This window comes from Periophthalmus magnuspinnatus, chromosome 2 (genome assembly GCF_009829125.3).
Source record: "Periophthalmus magnuspinnatus isolate fPerMag1 chromosome 2, fPerMag1.2.pri, whole genome shotgun sequence".
Classification (NCBI taxonomy): domain Eukaryota; kingdom Metazoa; phylum Chordata; class Actinopteri; order Gobiiformes; family Gobiidae; genus Periophthalmus; species Periophthalmus magnuspinnatus.
Genome location: NC_047127.1, coordinates 11148592 through 11170857, shown reverse-complemented (window position 1 = coordinate 11170857; position 22266 = coordinate 11148592). Strand labels below are relative to the sequence as shown.

Genomic DNA, 22266 nt, shown 5'->3' with positions numbered 1-22266 from the left:
ACGTGTGAACGCAACCGAGGTCTGACCTGAACCAGGACTAGACCAAGACTAACGTAAAACTAAACTAAGATTAAACCAGGACTAAACAAGGAGTAGAAATTAACTCAACTTTCTACCACATAAAAAGTGGGATCAAACTAGAACTAAACCAGGACTAAACTAAGACTGAACAAGGACTAGAAGAGATGTGTGAATGCAGCTTAGGTTTGAACTGAACCAGTACTAAACCAGTACTAAACTAGGACTAGAAGAGGTGTTATTTGATCACGTAAACTAACACTCCCCTCTCTGTTTCAGCCGTTCTCTGGAGATCAGATGGAGGACTTCAGCAGTGACCTCTTCAACAGTTTCTTCGACGATAATTTTTTAGAGCGGCCATCTTTAAATGACCGACCCTCAATGTTACATCTAGAACTGGACACAAACCCAGGTCTGTGCTAAACTACTACTACTACTTCTGCTACCACTACTACTGCAATTACTACCACTGTTGCTACTACGACTACTTCTGCTACTGCAGCTACTACTACTGGTAACACTTCAGGTGCTATTATTGTGTCTATACTGCTACTACAATTGCTACTACTACTTCTACTTGTACTACTTCTACAGCTACTACAACTACTACAGCTCCACTCAAGTATTATGTAACTGGAAACACTGTTAACCCTGTAGTTTAGACCTCTACAAACATGTTCTGAGCTGCATGGGATTCTTGGATTACTTTAGCAGTTCAGATTTCACTCTTCATTCCTGGACGGGTTTAAAATATGAATGAAATTACAACCTACTAAAATATTCCGCTAATATATGTAAAAGTTCCACTACATAATCTGTCTGCATATGATCTGTTCTAACACATTAGTGGGTTTTGTAGAATAAGCCAGACTTAAATTCAAACCAGTCTCAGATCTACAGTTACAGTGACTTGGCTTGTGGTTTTAAAAATGAACTTGAATTTCCAGAATCGATTTAAAGCCTTTTCTTTTTTGAACTCTGGACTGGGGAGCAGGTGTAGGGCTGTGAGTGGCGGAGGAAACTTAAACAACATATTAAAGATGGACCAGTGTTGGCAAATGTAACGGCCTAATTCTTTTTTTTTTTTTTTTTTTAGCGTATCGGCTACCGGACTTCAATCTCTTGCACATGTTTTGTTTTGATTGATCGGCTGCCTAAAGAGTACACACAAAGCTTTATTTTAACACTTTAATGACGGCTATGGGTTAAATTACGGAATTTGAGTAAAATATTCAAAATTGGTCCCTTGCACTGAAAAACATGCACCGTTACTCTGAGCGGGCTTGCATCTACATAAACCTGACTCTTATTTGGCCTCCTCCTGCTTGTTTCCCAGGAAATGTTGATGTTTTTGCTGTAATATTCCACAGTATGGCATAAAACCTATCTATCTCCATGGAGAATGTTCCGAAGTATGGCTTAAACGTTCTATTTCCATGGAATCGTGCATGTTACGTGCCACCTCCAGAAAGTTATACACTGTAGTTTTAAATTTTGGTGAAGTTTATAAGTTGCTAAGCTGAAAATGTGAGTTATTCATAAATCTGTATGTTTTTAATAAAGACATTGTGGATATGAAATCCCAATGCCTTTTGTTATTCAGCGCAGTGGACACATATTGTATTGTGAGGCACCGAGCTCGAGTTCAAACCACAATATGAACCAATCATTTATTTTAGTTTTTTAATTAATATTGGCCAATGTTTTTAAATCCTAAGTGAATAAACCCCATATATGTCGCTACAGATATTCAAGCTGAGCACAGCTACTCTGTGAGTGAAGACTCCGCCCCCCAGAGCCCTGCCCTGTCAATCACCCAGGACCACGAGGCGGGTACGTCCAAACCCAAATAAACCCTATGTGAAAAACTCATAGAGATAATTACAGCCAGGGTCACCGCCTCAAACTGTACAAAAACATGAAGAAGCTGTTGATGCACTCGGGAAATTTAAGGTCATAGATAATAACTCTAATAAGACCATGATTTTCATTTTTTATAAATTACACTGAGAGAATTAGCGATAGGAGCCAACATGTCATACAACTTAGATTAGTATCTGCTATTGATACTTGACAACCCTACCTAGAAATTTCATTTGAATTGATTTGAAATAATTTCTGTACTTCTCTTCATAAGTCCAAATCAATATTTAAAGCTACAGTATGTGAGTTTCTGGAGGTGGTACATCACCCGCATTATTCCATGGAAACAGAAAGTTAAAACCATACTGTGGAACATCCTAAATGGAGATAAGTTAGTTTTATGCCATACTGTGGAATATTGTAGCCAAGGGAACAACATCTCTACCCACCCACTCCCAGGCCAAATAAGAGTCAGGTTTGTGGAGATGCAAGCCCAGTCACACTAGGGACACATGTTTTTCAGTACAATAAACGCAAACAAAATGAAAACAAAAAAACATGTTTTTATTTTAGTCAATTTTTGGCTAAGAAGTTACATACTGTGGCTTTAACAGGACTAAATTAGGTTTAAACCAGGACAAAACCAGGTCTAAACCAGAACTGTTTAATCAGGAACATTTGAAGCTCAGTTATAATGAAAGATATAGTGCCCAAACATTTAAATGCACGGCCTGTAGCTACAAATCTAACAACCAATCCTAGTCGTCCTCGCTCTCTCTATCACTGTCTCTCTGGTCTCTCCCTCTTTCTTTCTACCTGTCCTTCTCCTTTTCCTTCTCTCTTTCTCCCTCTATCTCTCTCCTCTCTTCCTCTCTGCATTTCTCCATTTGTCCCTTGTATCCCAGAGCTCTGCGCCTGTCTGGCCCTGCCCACCCACAGCACACAGGCACATGGATACAGCGTGCAGCAGCAGCGGTCACATGGAGCAGTGGAAACTCTCTCTCCCCCCTTCTCTCTCTTTCTCTCTCTCCATTTACCCCTCTATGTCTCCCTCTTTTGTCTATCTATCCCTCTGCTCTTTTACTCTCCTCTTTTTCTTATTTCTCTGCCTTTTTTACCCCCTCTCTCTCCCTATTTCTCTCTAGCTCTCTGTTTATACTTTTTCCCTACATCTTTCTTTTCACCCACTCTCGCTGACCCTCTTTCTACTACTGCTACTACTACTACTATACTACCAGTACTACTTTTATTTGGATATTTGTTCATTGTAACATCCTGGAATAATAATCATAATCATAATCATAATCATAATCATAATCATAATCATAATGCATTCAATTTATATAATGCTTTTACAGATGCTCAGAGTCATGTTACAATTTTGTGCATTATTCATTCACTTCACACTCGGTGGTGGTGAGTTTTTCTTTATAGCCGCAGCTGCCCTAGGGTAGACTGATGGAGGAGCAGCTGCCAATCTGTGCCATTGTCTCCTCCGACCACCACTAACACTCACACACTCACACACACACCATTTATACCAGTCATACTAGGCAACGTGGGTGAAGTGTCTTGCCTGAGGACACAACAGTTTCCACTATATTCACTGCTGCCCCACTGTGGCACCTCGGTCTCCCATCCAAGTACTAACTGGAACCAAACCTGCTACTATGACTACAATTACTTTTATTTGCATCTTTGTACATCATAATGTTGTAGAATAGTCCTGGAATAGCCCTCTTACTACTAGTGCTACTGCTGCTACTACTTCAACTTCTACTACTACTGCATATTTGGAGGTTTTAATTTCTTGGAATAGTGCTCCTTGGATCCCAGGCCAGGCCTTAAATCCTGCTACAACTACTATCACTACTTCTGCTACTACTGCTACAACTACTATTACAACTACTGCTGCTACTACTACTGCTTCAACTACAACTACTACTACTACTATTATAATGGCCACATTAGCACTACTTCTAAAATATTGCATTCCTTAACTTCAGTCATTCCCAACAGTACAAGAATCTTATCCTACTGCCAAAATTACTATTATTACTACTAATACTACTTCTATTAGCCCACTCCCAGGCCTGTTAACCCTGGTCTAAGTCCTGGTCTTGGGGTTATTCTGATCATTTGGTCTTTGCCAAAATACCAGACTGACTGGAAACAGGCAGATCACAGCTGCTCCTCTGCTCCTCATATGCTCCAAACCCACCGTGATGATAAACTATTCCAAAACATTATATCACAGTTCAAAAGGAGACATAGTTTAGTCCTGGTTTAGTCCATGTTTAGTTCTGGTTTGGTCCTGGTTTAGACCAGGTTTAGACCTTTTTCAGTTCGTCATATGCTCCAAACCCACTATGATGACAAATTATTCCAGAACATTATATAACAGTTCAAAAGGAGACATAGATTAGTCCTGGTTTTGTCTGTGTTTAGTGCTGGTTTAGTCTTGGTTTAGACTTGGTTCAGTTGTTCTTTTCTTACTTTATCTTTATTTACACAGGGGGTACCCAATGAGAATACTTACAATACTGCTCTACAATACAAACAGAAAACAACAAACAAGTACATAAGTCCATATAAAACATTAAAAACAAGTGCAGATTATTTAATTGCGATCGTGTCACCAAAGTATCCAGTTTTCCTTTTTCTTGGAGTGTATTCCATTTTTGTGACGCAAAACAGCTAAAAGCTCTATTTCCCGTCTCAGTTTTCGTTCGGCTAGTCCTTGGCCTTATGGCATTAAATGTTCCAGTATCAATGATTAACAAGAAGTTGAGGTATACTATTTCTTTTTTGTAATTTATTGGGATATAATATTTGTTTTTCTGTAATAAAATTAAAAGATTTTAGACTGTTTCCTAATTTCGAGATATGTTTATTAAAGGACACATTTTTGTCAAGTCAAAAGATAGTGTCGACTCTTTCAATGGGTGCACCATTTAGTGGATAAAGATTTGTAGCTTGCATGTTACTTAAATGTTTTTGTTTTTTTTTTTAGAAAAAATCATATACTTAGTTTTATTTGCATTCAATAATAATATAAGATTTATGAGGGATTTCTTTAAAATCTTGTTGCAGTTTTAAAAAACGCCTGATTAGCAGAAGGAGCACTTGCATATAAAACAGCATCCTCTGCTTTAGATATATGTGGCTGTCTCTTAAATTGCAACCAATTTAATTAATAAAAATACTAAAAAGTAGCGGGCCCAATATTGAGCCTTGGAGCAAGTTAAATCAGGAACATTTAAACCCATCGGCTACTACTGCCTGGGTTCTGTTTTCCTGGGTTCTGTCAGGGTTCTTTTTATGATCCAGACTCACTGTGATAATATTATAATATAATATTACTATTCTTATACTTTATATCATATCACAACTCAAAAGGAGACCTAGTTTAGTCCTTGTGTAGTTGTGTAGTGTAGGTGGTTTAAACCTGGTTCAGCTCAATCCTGGTCTTTTCTACTGTGATAATACACTATTCACACTATTCACAGTTCAAAAAGAGACATAGTTTAGTCCTGGTTTAGTCCTGGTTTAGACCAGGTTTAGACCTGATTTAGACCTGATTTAGTTCTTGTTGAGTAATAAACATCTACATTATATCAGAGTTCAAATAGAGGAGGATCATTTAAAACATGTTCAAACCAGGGCACAGCATTTTTGGAAAAAGTGAAGTCATGACCTTGTTAGCTTTTGTCTGGGGTTTGTTGTTTTTTTAGAATGAGGATAGCCCTATTTAGTTTTGGTTTAGACCTGTTTATTATTGGTTTTGGCCTAATCTAATCATTATTTAGGACCAGTTTAGACTTGGTTTTGTTCCACCATGGTCCGGTTTAGACTCATAATAGCCCTGGTTTAGTCCATCGATTAGTCCTGGGCAAGTCCTGTTTTAATCGTGATTTAGTCCTGGCTTTGGCCTGCCCCTAGTCTAGATTAAAGCCTGATTTTAGGATGTGTTCACTCTTGCACATTGACCACATCGTAACTAGGACTAAACTTGGACTAGACCAGAACTAAACCAAGTGTGAATACACCATTAGTTTAGGTTTAGTTATGATTTGATCCAGATTTAGTCCTAGGTTAGTTCAGGCCCTGTCTATCTGGAATAGTCCTGGTTAAAATAAAATATAGTCTTTCTGTTTCTATTAAGACTTTTCTTTCATCTTTTAAAATGCTCTGTTAAAATGCAAAAATGAGAATTAAAATCACTCAAATTTTAAAACAAGTTTAAGTTCCTCCTTTTCACTTAGTCATTGATAATTCTCTGTCAAAGAGCACATTTTACTATCTTTTCCTCTGTGTTATTTTAACACCACATCTCCTGGAGAGATCAAGCACAGCCCCCCATCCCGCGCCCTGAAGCCCGATCATTAGTGCTCAATCCTGGTGTAGATGCAGAGCCCAGTGCCTCTGCTGCTGGAGCCTCTGGTGCTGTTAAAGTCAATGTAAAGAGCTGTGAGAGATTTAAAGGGGCTGTGCTTTTATGAGGTGATGCTAAACCTGAACCATACATCAGACCAGAACTAGAGAATCTTATGTAAACTAACTACAGCAGAGTGCACATGTATGGCAGTTTTAAATAGGTCAAATATCTATATACCTGCCCATATTTGCTTAGAACTTAAACTAAGAATGGAAAAAAACTAGTCTTCAACACAGATGTCTGCAGCCTTAACCTGGCTAATACCAGATAGGTACATGTACCAAAAAGAAAGGGTTTGTCCTTATGCCCTGATGAAACATGTTGTTGCATATGTTTTTAAAGGCTTTTGAACTTTTCTAAACAAACGGAGTGCTGTATGATTTTCTACACATTTTTGAGATTTTACCTTACAGACTACTGAAATATTTTTCAGATATGTGTACCACTTTGAATTGAGTTCAACACAGCAGTCTGGAAAGGCTCTCACTGAAAGCCAGAACTGTTGACAAAAATTTGGGGGCCCCGGTGCTTATATGGGCCCCCCTCTAATATTAAGATCCTGGGGCCCGGGGCAACAGACCCCTTTGTCCCCCCTGTCGACTCCCCTGCTGAAAGTGATCAGGGACAAGGTCATGCCAAATATTTGAAGCTGATTGGATTAATATTGTGATCTAAAATGTCCAAATTATAACATAATGATCCACGGGGTCGATAATAACTGTATAGCAGACAAAAGCACAATATCTTCTTTAATGTTTGGACATCCCTTTATCTTTTTCCTCTTCTTTCTGTAGAGTTTGAGTGGAGTTTTAACCAGGACTTGTCGGCCATTTTGGTGAAGCAGGAGGAGCCAGATCTGACCCAGTCTATGGACACAGAGACTACAGAGGACACAGAGAACTTTCAAAACAGAGCCACACTTTGGCAACATTCGGTTAGTATTGGATTGAATTTAAAGCTGCAGTGTGTAACTTTTCTAGTCACCATAGAGATGTTATTGCTTTGCTTAAAATGCTCCACCTTATGGCATTAAACTGATCTGTTTTACATTTATTCAATTATAGAATATGTTGAAAAACCTGCATTCTTTCTGTGAGCGTCATTGCCTCTCCACAGATCTGACTTGTAACTTGCCTGGGTGACGTCCCTTTCTTGTCTCCATGGAGATAGATAGGTTTAATGCCAGGCTGTGGAATATTTCAAGGCAAAGCAATAACATTTAGGCAAGCACACGGCGTAGTATCCACCATAGAAGTTACATAGTGTACCTTTAATTGTATGTAGGTTTAATGCAATTTCTAATATTTATTAATTTTTATTTTGCTTTCATTTTTTAGGAGCACAGTGCAGAAGATGTCAAACCTGTGTCGATTAAAGATGAACCCAGAGAGATGGGGCAGTATCTCAGTATGAGCAGTGGTCAGTACATTCAGCCTAAGCCGTGATGTGCTAAATGCAACATTTGAACTGGTTTAGTTAGATATTGTCCAAGCTAGGATTGGGTCAAGTCACACTGGAATTTATAAACTGTAACGCATAAAAAAAAGTTGCAGTTTTCAATACAACAATGTGTTGTCAATTTTAAAAAAGATTTTGGTTTGGATGTGTTTCTTTTTGACCAGTTTTGAATAATTTACATACAGACATACTTGTGGCCATACAGCTTGAATGAATCTAATGTAAAAAAAAACAAAAAAAAAACCTTCACTTTATAAATATTCAGTGCCTGTTTTTGATGTATTTCTCTTTTTTAGTTTAGTGCTAGTACAGCCTCCGCAGCTCAGTGATTGAATTTAGGAGGTTCTGAGCATGAGGCCTGGCTTGTCCAGATACTGAGAATGAAAAAAACTTGTATCTGTCCTGTATCTGCATTTTAAAGTGAAACTAAACACTAAATCCACATTTTTCGCGATTTACCAGTATATATGGTGTTTTAATAGAAACCATAGTGCAAACCTTCAGTTGTTTCTGCAATTTCATGTACTATGTGACATCGTACAAGCCTCCCCTCTTAGCTCCCCGTTAGTCCTCCAGCTGCCCAGTTTAGCAGCTCTATTTGAAATGTGTTTGTGGGAGGAGTTAATGTTTAGGTGATTTTAAATAGAGACTAAATACATGTAAATACATGTTAATCTGTATTTACTTGCATGTGTGTGTCAGATGAGTCGCTGCAGCTTCCTCCAACCCCCCCAAGCAGTAACCACGGTGACAGTGATGGGTCCTTGCCCCCCTCCTCGCCCCCCCCTCAAAGACCAGGGCGAGCCACGGGAGCTTCGGCTGCGATATCCACCTCTCCTCTGCTCACAGCCCCACACGTGAGTTAAACACAGTATAAAGTAGGGTGACCAGATGTCCCGTTTTGTGCCGGACTGCGCAGCATTTTCAACTCAAATCCCACAGTACACATGTCACTCTCAGCACCAAAAACTTAATTTTCATCAGAAAACGTATAGAGCGCTCTACAAGCAGCAGCTCTTGCGCACCACTTCCACTCATAGTGTCCATCACGGTGTCGGGGCATGTAGGTTATGTGATGTGAAACAGGAGAGAGGTGAGAAAGGCACATGGTCGCCGGGGCAGAGCGGCCGCCAGAGAGTGCACGGCCCTCACCGCCTATGGCACGGCCGTAGAAGTTCACCTCCCCTCTGGCTCTGAGGAGTGGCTATTTGCATCCAACTCGTGCTTTCTATCCCTTGTTTCTCTCTGTTTAAGTGATCCTGATCCTGGCGTCACTTATATGACAACATATGACTTCCTGCGACCCTAAAATGAACCTTCTGCATTTACCTTCTGCATTGGCACAAATTAACATAAGATAAATTTAGGCCTTGCTATGAATTTTAAAAGCTAAATATCTGTATTGGCAAATATCGGTTATCAGCCACAGCAGCAGGCCAAATATCAGATATTTGTATCAGTTCAAAAAATCCATATCAGCCTTATCCCTAATGTGTTTGTTTTATAGGCAGGGCATTTCCAAAGAAAGCACTCTTAGTCAAGTTTTACTCCCAAATCTGGTATGGCTCTTACTGAAAGTTATCAGGAAAAGAACATTTAGACACATACTTCATGTTGATTGGTTGAAGTGTAGTGATGGGAAGAATACTTTGAATGTGTATTTAGTAAAAGATATTATATTGTGTAATATTCCAGCCAAAGCAATAACATTTCCATGGAGAGAAACAAAAGTTACACAGTGCACCTTTAATATGCATTGTGCTCCATTGATTGTACTATCTGCATTTTTAGACAAAACCTCTTAAACCTTGAATGTAAAAGTGTAAATCATGTTTGAACCTCTCATCTTGAGGCTATAATCACCCTCTGTGTAATTTGATGAGTCAGCTCAACTAAACCTGGATTTGTTTTAAGTCAAACTCAATAAAACTACCCCCTGTCTGGGTTTGCTGCTCAGATCGGAAGAAATGAATGAGATTAGACTCAGAAATGTTTTGAAAAGTCCTGTAATTAGTGAAAGTGATACTGATGTTTAATATAAGAATGTCATTTTACTGTCTAGAAGAACCTTTATGTCTACAAGATATTTAAATTATGGTGTATTAGTGTTTGATTCTGGTCTGTTCTGGTTAGTTCTGGTTTAGCCTTGGTTTAGATCTGGTTTAGTCCTTCTTTAGTCCTGGTTTAGTCCCACTTTAGTCCTTGCTAAGTCCTGGTTTCGACCCTGTTTAGTTCTGACCTGTTTTAGTTCTGGCTCAGTACAGTTTTAGTCCTGGTTTAGTCCTTGTTTGTGTAAACATATCTATCTTCATGGAGACAAGCAAGTGAAGTAATCAGGCCAAGTTACAATCAGATCTGTGGAGAGGCGACCCTGCTCACAGTAAGGAAGCAAGCAAAAAGAACATTTTGACCTGGTTTACAACTTGTTTACTCCTGTTTAAGTCTACGATAAGTCTATAGCAAGTTGGTCCTGTTTACACAAACTTTGTCCTGGTTTAGTCCTGGTTAAGCACTTTTTTGAACCTTGTTAAGTCCCGGTTTAAAGACATTATATGTAACTTTTAGCTAATAATAGACTAAAAATAAAGCATGTTTTATTCATTTTTTCATTTTGGTGTTAAATGCTCAAAAAACATTGAAACACATGTGTCCTTACTCTGAGCAGGCTTGCATCTCCACAAACCTGACTCTTATTTGACCTGCTTGTTTTCATGTTCCTGTGGCTATAATATTCCACAGTATGGCATAAAACATATGGAGAATGTTCCAAAGTATGGTTTTAACTTTCTATCTCCATGGAATCATGCAGGTGACATGCCACCTCCAGAAAGTTACACAGTAAGCTATATGTATATGTGTAAATGTTTATTTTTCTATTTATTTAATGTTTTTGTTTACAGAAGTTGCAGGGCTCCGGTCCATTGATGCTGACCGAGGAGGAGAAGAGGACTTTGGTGGCAGAGGGTTATCCAGTCCCCATCAAACTGCCTCTCACCAAGAGCGAAGAGAAAGCACTGAAGAGAGTACGACGCAAGATCAAAAACAAGGTCCGTGTCCTGGTTTAGACCTGGTTTAGACAAGGTTTAGTTATACTCCTGTTTTTTACATTTTCCAAACCCATTTGAGTTAATTGAAAACATCACATAAAATGTTTTCTGCTGTGATTCTTGGTTTACAGTTTCATTGTGGTGATATTTTAAGTTCCGCTGAATTTCGTAGTAAAATCATAAATAATCATACATTTGTTTCAGATCTCAGCTCAAGAAAGTCGAAGGAAGAAGAAGGAGTATGTGGAATGTCTGGAGAAAAAGTGAGTCTGGGGTTCAACATATAAATCTGGCTTAGTCCTGATTTAGACCTGGTTTGGAACTGGTTTAGACATATTAGGCTCCATTCGCATTAGCACTGGTTTAGTTCTGGGGTTAAGTCCCAGTTTAGGCCCAATTTTAATGTCGTCCGTGTGTCAGTGCACCTTTAGTCTAGACTTATTGTAGTTTAGAACAAGACAAATGTTTATGTAGACCCGGTTTTCTCCTAAATTTGTGCTAATTTAGACCAGTTTAGTCCTGGTTTAGACTTGTTTTAGTTCTGGCTTAGACCTGATTAAATTCTCGTTTAGACCTGGTTTACTCCTGGTTTATTCCTGATTTAGACCTGGTTTAGTCCTGATTTATTCCTGGTTTAATCTTGGTTTAGACCTGGTTTAATCCTGGTTTACACCTGGTTTAGTCCTGATATAGACACAGTTATATTTCACTATATGCCTTGTTTAGTCGTGGTTTAGATCTAGTTTAGTCTTGCTTCAGACCTGGTTCAGTCCTGGTCTAACCCCTGTTTCCTTCCATATAAATACTAATAGAAAATCCCACTTCAATGGCTCAGTCCCTCTTTCATTTCTCTTAAGAGTACTCCATCGTCTCATGTTAATCCTATTGATTCTTCACTAATCCTTTAAAACAGGTCCATTCTGCTCCTAATCCCATCTCTCTATTTCTCTATATGTGTCCAGTCATTTAAACCATGTTATTTCTAAATGAAAGATTAGCTGATAATCCCGGCTTTAGCTTTGAAGAGAAGCAAAGAAAATATATACGATTACATAGACGCTTGTCCTTGTTTGGTCCTGGTTTAGTCCTGGTTTAATTCCGGGTTTACTCATAATTTAGTCAGTACTAGGAGTAGTAGTAGTAATAGTAGCATTAGCAGAGGCAGTAGTAATAGTAATGGTAGTAGTATTAGTAGTAGTCGTTGTTTGGTCCTGGTTTAGTTCCATGTTTAGACACAGTTTAACCCACTTTTTTCATCCGGCGTGTGGTCGTGTGATAGATAGAAGATTTTCACTTATATCAGATCAGATTGGACCAATAAGGTTCATTTATTGAGGTAAAGCTAGAAATAGTTATGGATTATATTAAGCTATCAATGTAGATGTTTTAAGTATGTATGTTAGTATAGTTGTAGTTGTAGTAGCATTTTAGTACTTATTCTGTGTGAAACCAGCTAACTCTAGAAAAATGTTGAATGACTAATTGGAATGTTGTATTAATACGTTGCAGGGTGGAAAACTACACGTCAGAAAATGGAGATTTATGGAGAAAAGTAGAAAATCTTGAGACTGCAAACAGGTAAGACCCTCTGTACTCACAAAATATATATTTCCTTACTATATTCTATGATCACTAGTATTCCTGAAGGTGTGTTTCTTAATCTGTTGTTCTAGTGTTTTTTCCTCCTTTTGAACTACCTTTTCCTTGGTTCAGTGTCATTTCACACCACTGGTTTAGACCTAATTCAAACCAGATATCAGGGCCGCTAATCAGACCTTCTGCCTTATACACCTCTGTACCTAAAATGTCATTCTGCTCACCCACTTTCTAGTCTACTTCACAATTAAGCCTTTACTCTCACTGCTACTACTACTCCTACACTATGAGCACGTTTACATTTGTTTGATTCTGATGTAAGTCTAGATTTGGTCTAGATTTAGTTCTAGTTTAGCCTCAGTTTTAATGGTGTTGTTTATGTGAACTCACCCCAAAACTGGTGTTGCCGCCTGCTGATACTACTACTTCTCTTACTGCTGCTGCTACTACTACTACTACCGTTATTTTCTGGACTATAAGTAGCACTTCTTTTCATAGTCTGGCCGTGGGTGCGACTTATATGTGAAATTATTAAAATATATAATTTCACATCTTCGTTACTGTCACACTGACAACTGTGCGAGGTCACTCCAGACTTGTGCACCAGTATGACAGCCACACAGCAGTGGTGCTTCATCTACTTCCGGAGCTGGAATTGTTCAGAAGCAACACCGAGGATGAAGAATTCAGTGGATTTAGTTATTTTGAGTGAGATCGAGAGTAAACTTGTTTTATTATTATAACTTGATTTAAAGACAAAATGTCTGTTCTTGGTCTTGGATTTTGTAAAATAAATTTCCCCCAAAAATGCGACTTATAGTCCAGTGCAATTTATATATGTTTTTTTCTTCATTATTATGCATTTTTTTCGCTGGTACTTCGGAGCGACGTATAATCTGAAAAATACGGAACTACTACTACTACTACTACTACTACTACTACTACTACTACTACTATTGCTACTACTTCTACTATTTTTACTATCTCTAATCATCCTTCTTACCCACAATTTAAGTCTAGATTTCAACTCCCATATTAAACGCACATGTATATTGTTTTTATTTGATAGTTTTCTGTAACATTTCCCAAACTGTGTCAGAATTCTTCTACTACTACTACCACTTTTACTGTCCTTCTCCCCAATCCTTTAACCCCACAGTTATACCTCTAGCCCCATATTACATGTTTATCACATAGTAACCCACTTGTCTATTGTTTTTACTTTACAGTTTTCCATTAAATGTCCCAAACTGCGTCAGATGCTGTAGTACCCTGTTATTTGAACTCAGGGTGGGGTACTTTACAGCTTGTAATTAAACAAATTTGAGTTAACTGTAGTTTTCTATAGCCCCACTCCCCCAAACCAGACCACAACAACCCCAGTGCAGAACAATAGGGCAACTTCAGTCAGCAAAAATTCAAAAGATCTAAGAAATTTTGACGAAATCGGTTCATTTTTGTTTATTTGTTGTGGGGATTGTGTTTGAATTTAACTTGGGATGAGAAAGTGATCTACAACTTTAATTTGAGGATTATAAATGTAAAGACCCCATATTATGCTATTTTCTGATCTATGTTGTAATGCTGTTTCCTCATCACAAACAGACCTGGAGTTGTGTTGAGTTCTCTCAAACAGATCACCTTGTGATGTCATGAGATAATACAGGAAGTGCTCCGCTATGTTTATAAATTCCATAGACCTTCACTAGAGTCATTTGGATGATTTCAGCCCTGGAATTGCCAATCTCTAAAGAACGAAAGGTAAAAGCAGAGAGCAAGTTAGCGGTTAACTTGAACTGCATGAAATCACAAGGTGGAACAGAGCATTTTGAGCTTTGAAGATGTAAACAGACTAATAAAAAAAAGTGTCACTCAAACATGTGTGAATGAAACAAAACACAACTCCAAGTGTGTTGTGGAGGTAACAACATTATAACATAACTTAAAGCTCATAAGAGTTTTGTGTAGGACCTTTTGTTGTTAAAAATCAATTTAAAGATACACTATGGGTCTGCAACCTGCTTTGCATAGAATGTTCCACCGTATGGCATTAAGTGGACATAAGCATGTGGTGTGATCAGGCCAAGTTACAGGTCAGATCTGTGGAGAGGCGAGCCCATTCACAGTAAGAATGCATGCTATGTAAGGTATTTTTAGCAACAAAAACTGAGATTTAATAAATGAAAGATAGGTAAGTTTAATGCCATATTGTGGAACATTCCAGATGTAGCAACAAGACCAGAAAAGTTACATAGTGCAACTTTGATTATTGACTATTGAAAATATTACAAATATTTTATCATATTGTGTTAATGGAATAAGTACAGACTCAAGAAAACTAAGAGTAAACAACCAAACTAGATCTTATATTATTTACAAAACTAACTTTATTCAAACCAGGATTGTGTAATAGTAAAATAAGGCTGAATCTATCACAAACTGTTACTACTACTGCTAAATAGAGATGTCAGAAGTGTCGAAACTCAGGTACTAATGGACACTAAAACCTTTGGTGTAACATAATAGTAAAAGTACTGTACTTGTGTACAACTTTTAGGTATCTGTGGTTTCTACTAAGCAGATTTTAAGGTTTTACTTCACTACATTTGAGAGCAGGTATCTGTACTTTCTACTCTACTATGTTTTTTAATTGGGCTGAAAAGTAGTTTTTATTATTCTGCAAAAAAAAATGAGGCACAGGAGTGCTAGTTGGATGTGTAGGGATTGTGCAAAACTGTCCCTTTGGTGCTCTTCAGTATAGTGACCAGCCCAAAACAAAGTTGAAAAAACTGAGGCACTCAAAAAGTACAAAATAATTAAAAGCCTTTATTACCACATGGCAGATAAAGTTAAAATCATGCCAACACATTTCGGGCCTGATGAAGGCCAAAGGGCTGAAACGTGTGATTTTAACTCTGCCATGTGGTAATAAAAGCTTTTAATTATTTTGTACTTTTTGAGTGCCTCAGTTTTTTCAACTTTGTTTTTCTCAACTTTGTATTTTTTATGATTGTTTGAGACCAGCTGGAAAGTCTGAGGGGCTTATTTTGAACACATTCATAATTTGAGCAAACAAAAATAAACTGATAAAAACAGCAGGAAAAAACAATCAATTGAGTTGTTTCGGCAAAACAAAATTCAGCACAAATCTTTTTCAAAATCACTACATGTGAAGCTTCATAAGACTTCAAAATCTGCACGAAATACTTTTACTTTTTACTCTTTAAGTACATTTTTAAACAGGCATTTTTAGTAGTTTTACTAGTATTTTTTACTATCTGTACATTTACTTCTACCACCACTGACTAAAACTAGAATCAGAGCTAGACACTCATTTACGCACATATCAATGCTAAAAAAAAATCACAAATCTGGATAAAATGTGATGTTTCGAGTTTTATCAGAACCAGTGTAAGACCACATGCTATAATAAAGAAATACTAATACTTTGTGTCAGAATACTGTCTGAAAACTTTATCATTTGGGTATCAAAACTGGTAACAAGTGTTGGTCTATTGTATCAAAGTCGAGGTTGAAATTTTAGATGATTTTATTAACATTATTTCTGGTTTAGACATGACTAAACCATAAATAGACTAGACTTCAGTACCTCTTATATAGTATACTTTTTACTGCCAAATCTTTAGAGTGCAATATCCAAAAGGTATAAATCTCCATATGTTATCATTATCATAGTTTTGCTTCAAGCTGAATCCCTCTACCTATGTCATCACTGAGACAAACTGAAACTCCGTCCAAAATGCAGACACAATGTACACAAGAAAGCTTTTTTTTTGTTATTTTAAGCCTTAATTTAACAAAATAAAGGTGGTGTTTTCTGTTTTATTAGTCTAGTCATAACTACTGTGTAATTTAGACAAGTTTTGGCCTTTGTACTTGTACCATTAGCACCCTGTTCTCCAGATCCTGAATGAAATTTAGACAAGTTTTGGCTCTTATTAACATCACAGTTGCTAGGTAATGGTTATGGAAGTACCTCTATGTATATCGTATCTGCTGCCCGAGTCCAACCAGGAAGTAAAATGGCAAACTCCATGAAATTTCAAACAGCTAGGCAAGATTTTAGTTATTATTGTTAACTAGGCCAATGTTTTAGTGAAATGACTAGTAGTTTAACCTGTCATGTGCACTTTAAGTTGTTTAAAGAAGGTATAAATTAACTAAATTATAGATACACCCAGAGTGGTTAAGTGGTTGCCACCCTAAACTGGGGCTGTTGTGGTGTAAACTGGTCAAACTGGTTTAAACTCAACTCAAATTTTTAAAAATAAAATACGTGTATCTGTCTCCACCTAGAGGCAGAGAGAGGTAATTGTAGCAGCTCAGGGCTTGTACCATTAGCACCCTGCTCTCCAGATCTTGAATGAAAGTTGTGTTTAAGGTTTTAGAGGTTACGCAGTGCATCTTTAAAGTCAAGGTTAAGGTTAAGGTTAGGGTACACTATTGTCCCCCAAGAAAAATTTGTCCTTTGCATTTGACCTCATACTTCTGCTACTACTACTACTATTATGACATCTCTCACATACTTTTACTACTATTACACCACCCCATACTTCTACTATTACTACATCTCCCTCATACACCTACTACGTACCCATATTTTAACCCCAGGTCTTGAGCTGTCTTGTCCAGGACTATCTTAGCTGGAGGATTTGGCCTATAGTTCATGTTTTGGGTTGACGAGGACATATTTTGATCGTTGTAACTATATGGACAAATGAAAAGACCTTTTATAACAAAGACTGTGGTGTTATTAAATCAACATGTCAAAAAAGTATAAACGATTTCTGATTTTCATTAATAACATGTTTTATTTGTTAATATTCTCTGGACACTTATTTTGCTGGTAATGTATTTCAAAAGTCTCATTGTCCAATAGAAATAATCGTTTGCCTAGTTTACTGCTTGTGCTGGTGAACTTCAGATGACCTTTGCTGACCTTTGACCCCTTTGTGCCATCAGGTCGCTCTTACAGCAGCTGCAGAAGCTCCAGTCTCTGATCTCGGGGAAGGTGGTCCCTCGCTCCTGTAAAATTGCCTCCACTCAGACCGGGACCTGCCTCATGGTACAGACACTTTAACTATACTTAAATTAAAGGTCCTGTGCCTGATATTTTGAACCTAAAGTGTTTTATTGTCTGAGTAAAAGGAGGTGTGCGGTTAGCATGCTAGTTGTTATTAGCTTTAACATGACACTCTAGTCTCTCAAAGTTGTGAAAAGCACTTCTAAACTCATCACAGTGATCAATTAGGTTGCTCTGAATGCATAATGTCAGTGAGCATTAACTTTGAGTCACTGCAAACTGTTTAAAATGAACTAGTTCTGTTTTTCACATATTTTAGACGGTAAAAATCTGGTACAGCGCCTTAAACTTAGCAATGTCACATTAGTGCGATTCTTACTAGACTGGCCACCTCTTTTTAAATTATTCTGTATTGATATTGTTGTCTGTGTCCAGATGGTGGCGCTGTGCTTCGTCCTGGTCCTAGGCTCCTTCTCTCCCTGCTCGTCTCCTCTCTCCTTGCTTCCTCTCTCCTCCTCCTCTTCATCGCAGCCTTCATCTGCACAGCTGCAGTCAGCAGAACTTTACACTACCAGCCACGGTAAATAAGAAAACACTTCTTGCTTCATGTATGTCTACGGAGCCATGTTCAGCGGTTACCATGGTGACCCAATGCACACATTAGCAAACACAGCCTGATAATTTTTAAGATAGTTTGAAAACTCAAGAAATAATACAAAATTCAGTATTTTGCAATCAATATGAGGGTTCATGGTCCTGTTTAGGAGTGAGAGTGATTAACTGAAAAACTGTCATAGCAGGCCTTCAGACAGAGCAGTGCCTTCAATTAGCATCACACCCCCAGGGAATGTTGATGACATCAGCTCCAAAGTATCAATAACATGACTGAGGAGAGGCTTATTATAACATTGTATTCACCGGTGTAATCTAGACTCATCCAACTGCATGTATTTGTATATATTTCAGTGCGTTCGCGCAGCCTCCTCTTCTTCAGTGAGGAGGACCCAGACACAGAGCCTCAAACATCGGCTCAAGTCCAACTGTCCAGAACCATCTCAGAGAACAGGACAGACCGGACACAAGCGCTACACAGGTACTACGCCTCATAGTATAACAGTAAATTTAATATTTGTTTACCGTGAGCAAAATGTGTCTTGCCCCAGTACAGATATATCGTAATAAGTAGCTCTTGAGGTGAAAATAAGTCCGCCATGTGCTGTCTGCATCAAAATATGAAGCATTTTATTGTCCGAGAATCAGAAAGTGTGTGTTAGCATGGTAGTTGTTAGCGTTACCTTGAAGAAAACTCCACTCTGGTCTCTGAGAGTTGTGAAAAGTGCTCATAAACTCATAGCATTGAATAATTAGGATGCTCAGATTGCATAAGTTAGATGTTGTTGTTAGTTGTGTTAGTGCTTTGCCTGGAATGTTTCCCAGTATTGCATTAAATCTATTTGCCTGGAGAGAAACCAGGACACCATACCACCAGGAAAAGTTACGGGTCAGATCTTTGGATAGGCGAGGCTTACATTGCAATGGAACCTGGGGCAATAAAAACAAAATATAATTGAATAAATGCAAAATGGATAAGTTTACTTTGAATTATTTGAAACTTTACTGGATATGTCATATTTTTTGCTTTATTTTCTTTATTTTTCTTACAAGAATTGATTAATTTTGATGTTCTTTTGCAGAGATCCTAAAGAAGAGGCCCCTGATGTTTTCTGACAGACAGCTCTCCTCCCTCCTCAGGCAACCTCTCAACTTTGACCTCTGAAACTTTTCTCATCATCTCAGTTAACGCTTTACTTCTACTGCCATCTACTGGACACCTGCCAGTTCTACATCTGATCTTATCCATTCAACAGCCAGCTCATTTTTATTATCTGGTAAAACTTGACATGAAAGGGCCAAGCAACTAGTATTTTAAATTGTAGTGATTAGACTTTTCAATACGTTTATTTTAGGGCTACAGCAAATTAGCCTGGCTAGTTATCGACTTTCTTATACATTTTTAGATACCAACGTCATATTTTAATTGGCTTATTAATTGGTAAAATTGTATCCAGTCAATTATAATGATTTGTTTCATTGAAAAATAATATGAGAGGCTAAACTAAGCTAAACCAGGTAGCAACTGTCAAAGAAGTTAACCCAACCCAAACCTTCACATAGAATATTAAGCTATGGCTATAGATGTTTAAAATTAATGTTAGAAATTTAAAAAAAAAAGTAACAAAGAATTTTTACAGGAATTCAACAGAAATGTTAGATTTTAAATGTATTTATTTAAGTAAAAGCCATGGAAAAACCACACTTGCCTCTAATAGAGTAGTAGCATCATTAAATCTCCAAAACACTATACATTTTTATAATAATCAACGTAACTGTATCAGACTGTATTGTGGCAATTTAGTTTTCAAAATCAGAAGTGAAAAGACATTGTTCCTTAGCAATCGTCTACAAATGTTCCAATTTTAGAATATGAATTTGAGAATTGCCATAACGTATCAAACTAACTCACCGGTGCCTTCAACTACGTCTTTACATTCAAAACCTTTAGCCATTTCAGAGAGTCCCGAATGAGGGTGGGAATATTTTTATGAGAAATTGTCTTAGCAGCATCAAAAAATTGCATATTTATTTATGCACAAAAATATATGGAATTGTATGTTTTTATAAATAACTTTTGCAAAAGAAAAGAAAAAAAAAGAAATGTGTCTATAATATATTCTGAGCATTGAAAAAAGCATATTTATTTGAATGCACCAAAAAAGAAAGGATTGTATTTTTGTCTTTTGCGATGTGACATTTTGGACAAAGGTTGAAAATGTTGATCTAATGTTTGTGTTGCACTGCTGTCTCGTGAAAAAAACAAACAAAAAAACTAAATTTACGGTTAAAGCTGCACTCTGCAAATTTTCCTGACCTGCTTGTCTCTACAGAGATGTTATCACTTTGCCTGGAATGCCCCACAGTGTGGCATTAAACATCTCTATCTTATATTCAAATATAGATGTTTTTATTGCAAAGAAAATACCTTAAAAACATGTATTCTTATCGTGGGTGAATCACCTTTCACTCAGATCTGACTTAATGCCATACAGTGGAACATTCTAGGCAAAGCAGTAACATCTCGGTGGAGACAAGCACGTGGCAGATGAGGAAAGTTACACAGTGCACCTTTAGAATGCAAAAAGATTAATATTTTTGTATTTTATCACCAGAACTTAAACTTCAAACGTTCAATCAAATTCAATTCTGTAAATACAAAACTCTCCCATATAATTTTTAATACTGAAATAATATTTGATTTAAAAGCAAAAAAAATCTAAAATATTCCAAATGTATTCATATTTTACATATAGCAAATCATTTACTAACCCCAAAATATGTAAATTGGACACATTTCAAATTATTGTCTAAGCCTACCAACTGCCAACTGATAACTTAAGTTTATAATTAAATGCCAAAACTTAAAGTGGAATTAAACACTAAATCCACTTTTTTCACTGCAAAACTGTGTGTATGGTGTCTTAATAGCATTATCTACTGCTCATAGTCTTTTTTTGGGGCAATTGTAGTGCAAACGTGTTTAAAAAACGCCTAAATCTAAACTTGTGCTGCCTTCACTGGCCTCTGCAATTTCAAGTACTATATGACATCACACAGGACTGCCCTGATCACAGCCAGGTATTTCTGATAACAAATACGGCAGAGTAGGGCAGAGTTTGACATTAGGTGTTTAGTTCCACTTTAAGACTATAACTTAAGATCTTGCATGTAGGCTTGTATTTACAATCTCATTTTTTAATTTCAAAGAGACAGACGTTCGTGTATTTATTTGTGTTGTAGAAAGCTTGTACATATTAGTGAACGGGGACGCCAAGTTAAACCACTATCGATTTAAACATTACCACTATTCCCACTGACAAATCAGCAAAAATTACCCAAAAATAGCCATAGAATCATATCGTTATCATATTTTTGTTTTAATTTACATTTTTCTTTTTTCATATTGCCAAAACCAGTGAAAATGGACCAATGTACATAAATGATGCCAAATTACCGTGTTGTAAATAGGGGCCTTGTTTTTGTATTGTGAGATTTTAACCTGTGGAAATTAGAAACTAAAACTGGAAAATTTGGGGTAAAATTTTGGTTGGGTTTGGAAAATTTGTTTGAGGGAGGGTTTTAAAATTGTAAAGACGCCAAGACGACAAAATGATAATTCTAGTTTAAATGAATGGATAATGATTGGTTATTCAAATTTCAATTCAGAGTATTTCCCTAATATGATTTAAATGTGCACTGCTATGACCAACATTGACAGTGAAAATGATAAAAAATGAATGTATTTTTTACTAGACAAAATCTCTAAACTTAAATAGTAAGCTAACCTCAAATTCAAGAGAACCTGTTATAAACCAGGCCTAAACCAAGACTAAATCAGAACTAAAAAAGGTCTAAACCAAGCCTAAACCAGGACTAAATCAGCACTAAACTAAGTCTAAACCAGGTATAAACTAGGACTATACCAGGACTTAACGAGGACTTAACCATGAAGTAATAGTAGTAGTAGTACTTTGAACAATATCCCGTCAGAATAAACCATTTACATATTGTCCATTCATTTAAAGCAGTTCTTGTTTTGTGGTCTTGGCCTTGTACAGTACTGCATGTCTCTCATATATCTCTGTATCGTAGAATAGACCGTAGAGTAGTAACAGCAAAATATTAAAAAATGCATCAGCAAAAACTTGTGTCTTTTGATTTTTTTATAGATTTTACAGGAATTTGAA

The 22266-nt window shown here is 37.1% G+C and overlaps 1 protein-coding gene across 2 annotated transcripts in view; it reads left to right on the top strand.

The window, feature by feature from the left end:
- Positions 1 to 22212, top strand: part of creb3l1 (cAMP responsive element binding protein 3-like 1) — a 33124-nt gene extending 10912 nt beyond the window's left edge. The window contains exons 2-13 of one of the 2 annotated variants that reach the window (XM_033981420.2): positions 298 to 430; positions 1765 to 1851; positions 7114 to 7253; positions 7657 to 7738; positions 8480 to 8634; positions 10678 to 10824; positions 11029 to 11087; positions 12334 to 12402; positions 17404 to 17506; positions 17900 to 18044; positions 18431 to 18557; positions 19159 to 22212. In XM_033981420.2, coding sequence (XP_033837311.1) covers positions 298 to 430; positions 1765 to 1851; positions 7114 to 7253; positions 7657 to 7738; positions 8480 to 8634; positions 10678 to 10824; positions 11029 to 11087; positions 12334 to 12402; positions 17404 to 17506; positions 17900 to 18044; positions 18431 to 18557; positions 19159 to 19192 — 1281 coding nt within the window. In that variant the 3' untranslated portion in view covers positions 19193 to 22212. The remainder of the gene's footprint in view (positions 1 to 297; positions 431 to 1764; positions 1852 to 7113; positions 7254 to 7656; positions 7739 to 8479; positions 8635 to 10677; positions 10825 to 11028; positions 11088 to 12333; positions 12403 to 17403; positions 17507 to 17899; positions 18045 to 18430; positions 18558 to 19158) is intronic. The other variant, XM_055228172.1, reaches the window with a different exon arrangement.
- Positions 22213 to 22266: the final 54 nt, after the last annotated feature.